The sequence below is a fragment of the Montipora capricornis genome, chromosome 11 (genome assembly GCF_036669925.1).
Source record: "Montipora capricornis isolate CH-2021 chromosome 11, ASM3666992v2, whole genome shotgun sequence".
Taxonomy (NCBI): domain Eukaryota; kingdom Metazoa; phylum Cnidaria; class Anthozoa; order Scleractinia; family Acroporidae; genus Montipora; species Montipora capricornis.
This window is the reverse complement of record NC_090893.1, coordinates 15,718,546-15,726,045: the sequence shown is the minus strand read 5'-3', so window position 1 is coordinate 15,726,045 and position 7,500 is coordinate 15,718,546. Positions and strand designations below refer to the sequence as shown.

The window sequence follows — 7,500 nt, the reverse complement described above, 5'->3', positions numbered from 1 at the left end:
TAGCAAGGAAATCACGGGACTTGTGGCTATCAATGATATGATTCAAATAAATCCTGTGCGCTGAAGGGATTGAATATTTGCATGCGAATGATGCCAGTAAATATAGAAAAGGCTAAAATACAATTTCTGGAACAATGCTCCATAAAGATAACGCTGAAGCGATATTTCAGATGGCCTTTTTGGGATCTTTAGATATGGAATGGCAGATAAATAGCTTTTGAGCTTTCTTTCTCCGGAATGAACAGCTCAGTTTAGCTGTGTCTTCCCTGTGCTCAGATCTGGACTGCTCTGCGCTTATCCGCTGTTGACGTAGTTAATCTGTCCTGGGTTAGGCGAATGCATTCTGTCAGTTGGCTGCCAGTTACGTCCTTCACATCATCTGTCCATTGACGACTCTTGGGCGGCCTCTTCCTCTACTCCTTTCTACTCTTTCCGTAAGAATTGCTTTGGGTGGACAGTCACGTCACATTATATGAAAGTAATATGGCTTGAAACTTTAAGCTGTTGTCAGAAGTTCTTTCGCGACATCTAAACCGCTGAGGACACGTCCATTTTTAATCTTGTCTTTCCAGCTGATTTTTTGCCATTTTGCCTCGGAATGAACATGCCGTGTCAATCCGAGTTAAAGCACAAATATTTTGTTCTAAGGCTTCGTGTGGAAGTAGTCGAATGCTAGCGAAGTCACCATCTTCATGAATTCCCACGATACCTGTTTTCAAATTCGTACGGCAAAAAGCAACTAGGAAAGAGGGTATTTAAATTCCTTTGGAAATAAGAACAGCACTGTGTTAGCTCAATTTCACTACGTTAGGTTCAACTTACAGCTTAAGTCCATTGTAAGCTCTCTCATCTGACTATGATGGATATCGTGAATATCAAGGTTCCCTGGTAGCAAGGGACCTGCAAAAAACATTGCTCATTTGGACAGACAAAAAAACATGAAACAAGCAAAAGAGATTAATGAAAAAACGAATGTGCAGGCGACAATTCTACACTGAAGAAAAAAAAAAAAAAAAAAAACACGTAATCGGCGAAATGGTTGGTGAGGTAAATTCAAACAGAATTGAAATTTTCCTTTCAGAATGTTTTTTTTTGTAACTGTAGTTAGCTGTCATTGTCAACATGAACCTTCACGGGGTATCTAGGTTTTACGTGCTTCTTTTTGCTGAGATACGGAATATCTTTTTTATTGCTTTTCTCTGGCTCAGCTCACTGTAGAGTCTACCTTTGAAGCTGAACAAACACTGCATGTTTACAAACTCACCAGTTGTCCCTGCTGGTGTAATTTCTCTCAGGTGCTTGACAACATCAATCCTGTTTAAATCATTTGCTCTCTTCCCCAGGCAACGGATCGTCCTCTTTGTTTCAGGGTTTGGTTGCTCGAAACACTTTTCGCCCAAATGTAGACTCTCCTTCAGCTGAACTACAATTTCTTCTGGATGGCATGAGTCCGACATAAGTGATTCAACAAGATCGCTAGGAATCTGGGCGAGAGGCCTGTCTTCAATCCCTAAAGCAATGCAAAGACTTTTAGTGTTTGAAGGTAAATGGGCACTCTGACTGATCTCCAGCTTCAGCTGATTTAATGGAAAAAACATAAAACAGCGAACAACCTTGAACGCGATATGAGCAGCCAGGAAGCAAGTACTTTCAAGAAAAAATAATTGAATTCTAGCGATGCGAAAGGGATTGGTGGCGTAACAAAGAAATGTGTGTGATTTTACCTATAGGCGACCTTACTTTAAAAATCCGTGGAATCATGATATTCAAATACGACATGGTACATCAGCCACAAACTTTTTTTTTTTTTTTTTTAATTTTTAATACAATACATTACATTTACAATTCATTACAGGTAACTGTTATCGTTTACAAAAAAAGGAAATAAATAAAAAGAAAAGGAAGGACAAAGTCCACCAAAATACTACAGTTTATATATTAACAATTAAAAGAAGGTTATCTGCCTTATGGTCCTCCATCACCCATCCGCCCGTTTGTTACTTGTACTTTAATTAACTGTATTGGTCAAATTATATTCTGAGGGGCATTGTTTAAAAGTAGCCCATTTCCTCCTAAAAGAGGCTAAGTTATTATTATCAAACGCAATCTGTTTCTCAATTTCCATGGAGCGTATCTAGGAATAGTGTTTCGTAGTTTGCAACTATATATAAATGTCTAGCAATGAGGAGGAAGTGGTGTAGGAGAAGATTGGTTATGTTGTCGATTATGCCGAGACAAGGAGCTGGCGAAAAGGGGGTAATGTTCAAGTTGGTCAAGTCAAGCTCTTCGGAGGTCCACAAACTTACCTTTTCCAGAAAGCAACCGTCTTCCATCAATCTCATCAAATGCTGTCTACAATTAAAACGAAAAATAACAATAGTTACTTGACAAAACCAAAGCTCTTGGCGAAATTATACATTTAGCCTTGGTGGTACCTTGCACCGGTGGCTCAGTTAGTTGAGAATTGGACTACCGCACATAAGGACGCGGGTTCTAACTCCGGTCGGATTATGACGTTTACTAGGACGGAAACATAATATACTCCTTCACATATTCCAGAACCGAAAATTTTGTCCCCAGGAACGTACTTCATAATTAATCATTGGATTACTCCTAGTAATAAATAAAAGAACAGACAGAGAGACAGACAGGCAGACTAACAATAACAGAAATTTGGTTTTATCAACGGAGTTGATAATGTAAATTGGCCACCGTACAGAGATTCTAAAAGTTGACGTTTCGAGCGTTAGCCCTTCGTCAGAGCGAATCCAATAACAGAGAAAGTACATTCGGTTTTGTTTTCGCCTGTAATTGAAAGAGAATTAGGCATGAGATCTCTAGGCCAGTCGATGAGCATTGGAAAACAGAGAACTGCTCTACGAAAACAAAGCTAGAAAAAGGCCGCTTCACCAGTATTTCTACTGGCCTGTGTATACACTCCACAAATGATGTATCTTCTCGCGTTTTGAAATGCACGTTTTGAAAAATAACGGGCGGCACAATAAAGTCATTGTGGAATACCATCGTTAACTGTGGGAACTGGAGACTCTCGTGAAACAAGAGTTGCTGCTGTTTCACTGCCGACTGTTTGCGATGTTCGGAATTTAAACGTTCCACCACATGCACGCTCTGATTCATTTTGCACGCAAAATCAAAATTGAATTGAAATTAAAATGAGAGGGAAAACGCAAGCGAAGAGACTAGAATTACTCTTTCTTCTTGTCCTCTCTTCCAAGCCGTCTCTTTGTCATAATCCTTTCGCTTTTCTTGATGCAAATGAAAACATATTAATTGCGTTCAACGAAGGAGAACACAGTTCATAATCTTAGGTGTCCTGTGGTTTCAAGTGTGACTTTCTTTGAGAATTTTTCGTCGACCGTCTGCATTTTATGCGCTATTTTGAATGACGTCATAGTCATCAGATATGCAAAGACTATCGCACACCTTGTGGTTTTCGTAGCAAGTCTGAGCATCGTGAAGCGGACGTCTAAAGACTACCGCGTGGTTTTCATAGGAGGAAAGCGTGACAAGCAGTTAACTTGACCTGTCGAACTATTATATAAGTTGATGAGGAGATCAGTTACTCGCCTGATACGAATCGAAAGTATCATTGCTTAACCAAACGTGCAAGTATGATGGCTACGTGTTGCTTACACAGCCAACGTATTACATTGTGGGAACTAGTCCTTTCTTATACTAGGATTTCATGTAGGATTCCAAAGGCATAGTTCCTCAGGATTTACGTATGTATCGATATGTAAGTAAGACTGCTCGCGTTCGAATTAGGATGTTTACTAGGACGGAAACATCATATACTCCCTCGCATATTCCAGAACCCAAATTTTGTTGCCACGAACGCACTTCATGATTAATGATTACTCCTAGTAACAAACAAACAATAACAGTGAGAGTACATTCTTTTTTTTTCGCATGTGATTGAAAGAGAATTTGGCATAAGACCTCTAAGCCAATCACTGAGCATTGGTTCCCATTTTCATAAATTCTTGCTTTCTTGCACACTCTAAGTTTTTTATTAATCTGTGTGATGCTCAGCCCAGTCCCCAACGATAAAGCATAGCTCGTATTAAGAGTCCGATTACTAGATTTCGTTCTTTTTATTGTCTCTTCATTAATTTGTGTTGTGGGTGTACGCATAGATCCTAGCTCGATGCGAATTGTTAGTCAATAAAGTAAAAAGTAAGGCAAGTATTAAAAATAATCGTTCTTTACAATTATTTTCAAACTCATCAGAACATATTTTATGTAATATCGGTAACAGTGTTGCCTTGGAAGTGATTAGCGAACTGATGAGTAACATTCACTTTCTCTAACAGAGCACTTGTCGGTGGCAACAACTGAAGTACAGAATGGGCCTTATTCGCACGGCGGCCATATTGGCCATAGACAATAGATTTCGTACCCCGGACCTCGAGTTGAAAGGTTTGGGAACGAGTTCCGGTGGGGAAAAACAAAAGTTGCCAATCCCTCGGGATTCAGCCGTGCTCGTTCAGGAGAAAATAGCCATTTCTTTACAGATTCAACTTGGCGTCAATGAAAAGCCGCCCTTTTAGCAACGTGAGCGAGTTAATGCGCGCACCAATGACGCAATAAATTATGCGTTGTAGGGTTGCGCAATGCAAAACCAGTGAATCACCTTATGCTTCCTGATGTCATCATTTCTAGCGTCACTTGGCGCTCCTAAGACACTGCAATTCAATCAGAAAATTTACATTGCCAAATACCAGTTCACAGAGAGAGAGGTGTAGCTATCTCTTAACCCATTGCCTCCTGGGAGTGACACCTTATAGATTTTACTCTGTCCAATATCATACAATTTTACTCCTTAATGAACGGGGTGGGTGGGTGAAGGTTAGACCATCCACTCAAAAACTATGTCACCTATAATGCATGCATGTCCTGTCATTTCAAAAAGTTAAGAGAACAAACTTTTGTTTAAAGCTACGATAACAATGAAATTGTTATTGGCCCCCTAGGCAGAAATATGAAATTTTCGTTTGTCTCACCATTATCAAGTCCCCTGCAATTAATAAAGGATGACTGAGCTGTGCTCAAAAAGCAGACTACTTAACGATCCACCTGCAACACAATTATCACGGTGTTCACTCTGAAGATGACATCCGTACGGATCCAATGGTCAGTCACAAGCAACAGTAACCAGGACTTTACTCACATGTGCAATCTGATTTTGCCGAGGTAACAATATGTTACTCCTGAGTTCAAACCATTTATCATAAAATTATCTTAAACACAGCGACACACTATACAAAGGTGGCCTCAGGCTTTGATTCTGCTCAAAACTGAGTTCAACAAACAGAGACAAATATATTGGTGAAAAAAGTGACTTGGGATTTTAAAAATAAGAATGACAGATAACGTGTCATTACATATTACGGACACATCGTCGTTAGGGACATTTCATTGCAAAAAATACCACAGCTCTGTATTTTTCCTCGCTTGATTGATAAATTATCCGCATATGCCTTAGGTAGCTTACCTTTTATAGTGCATCTTCGTCTTTAAGTTGTATCAGAAACCATAGTTAATCGAGGGGTGCAGAAACCTGACTGATTGCAGAATCCTATGGCCAGGTGTATTAAATTCAGTGCTAACTGAGAGAATTTATTTGAAAAAAAAACAGCAGCTGAATACCGGCACAAGCACTTAACAAACCTGTAAGGATCATTGTCTTTGTCTTGCAGCATGACGTTTCTGTGCGTTGTGTCAGCATCTACATGTAAACACAATCATGATAAATTTCTTGTAATTTCATTAAAGTCATAATCGCTCAAATTATATAATAATACACATGCAGAAATTTCAGGGCGTTGATTGCCCGAGAGCACGTCAATTAATACCAAACATAATGCAGAAAAGTGCTCGGAAATTAGTGCAGAAAGTTAAAATAGTGCAAAAAAGGTGAATTTTTTGCATTGATAGCCAATCAATTTGCATAAGAAGCTTGAAAAATAGACATCGCCACGCACAAGAAATTTAGCCGCTGATTTAGCTCTTCGTTGAGTTCTCGTTAATATTTTATCAACTGTGGTGTCATGTATAATACCGAAACCAAATTAACGGCAAATTCTCTGGTAACTTTTTCGAGTTGGATTATGGATACCAGAAAAGGAATCGAACACCTTGAGTAGTCTGTCAGCTGGTCTGTGTTTACAATTTTCTGGCTATTTATAATTTTAATTATTTGTATTAAACTCTGCACAGTCTTCAGGCAAAAAACAATTTGAAATTTGACTAATTCTCAAGAATTAGTTGAAAGAAAGCTTGTTGTTCATTTTTTTGCTTCGTTGTTGCAAGAAATGGTTCTTCACTGAAGGGATTGATCAACATTGTTCCAGATAAGACTCCGGTCTCAAGTCAATCACTCGACAAAGAAGGCATCCCAACCCGAAAGATAAAATATAGATATTCAGTTAAATATTACAACAAACTTAAAAAACGAAAGACGTAAGTTTCTTGGCTAAAAGGGACGTTGTTTAGCACTTAAAATCTTTCGCTGAGAATTCGAAATTCAGAGTTTTATTAAAACTACATTATTTTGCTTCATCTGTCTTTTGGTTTGCCTTTCACTGTTACCGTGAAGCATGAAATTTTTGAGGGATTTTTATTTTGCGAATTGGCGATTTTTTGAGGTTTGCGGGAACAAATTTTTGCCGCGCTAATTCGGACTGAAATTTCCGCTGGAAACTAATTTTTGCGGTTTTCTTTTCAAGCACTCAAGTAAATTAAGGCATGGGCCCAAAACTGGCCCAAATTACTGAGTTTGAAGCAAGCAACTGTGGACAATCTTTCTGTCGGTGTACGTTAGATCAGTGCATAGAAGCAATCCAATGTAAACTCTTATTGTACCTGAAGAAGGCTGGTTTGGCCAGCCGAAATATAGTACACTACTAAAATCAAATCTACGTTGTATCGGCTCTTGCTCAAAATATTTAGTTTCCCAAAAGTAAGGGGGTCGTCTAACTTGTGAAGATAACTTCCGAAGATTTAGAAATAAAAACCTAAGACGTTCGCAGACTAGTAACGTCAAAAAAGTTTTTGTATTGATGTGGATGACGAATGCAAATGAGTCACGTGACTTGTTACGGCCAAAACTCAAAACAAAAAATGGCAACAGTTTTTGCTAAAATTTATTTCACTTCGCTACTATTAGATTAGTCAAAATGGTAAAAGAAAAGAAACTGTGCATGGCCTTTAATTGTTAAATATGTCTTTAGTTTAGGAAATATACGGCATTTTGCACTAGTGCCCAGTCTCCTATGGAAAGTGATTTCTTTTTTCGGACATTTATTTAAAATTATCTTGAAATGTCCAAGCACAGAAATGATGTACCCAAAATAGTATTAACATCATCAAGGAAATCCAGCCACCAGAAAATGATAAAAGGTGTTGCCGTTTAGCTGAGAAGATTTCTGTGCTAAAAGTAACTTTGACATGTCACGTGATAATATATCATCCTAAATA

The 7,500-nt window shown here is 38.5% G+C and overlaps 1 protein-coding gene across 1 annotated transcript in view; it reads right to left on the bottom strand.

Moving 5' to 3' along the window:
• Positions 1-7,500, bottom strand: part of LOC138024559 (uncharacterized) — a 169,732-nt gene that overhangs the window by 109,714 nt on the left and 52,518 nt on the right. Inside the window, exon 13 of the mRNA XM_068871781.1 lies at positions 2,307-2,352. Within this exon, the coding sequence (XP_068727882.1) occupies positions 2,307-2,352 (46 nt within the window). The remainder of the gene's footprint in view (positions 1-2,306; positions 2,353-7,500) is intronic.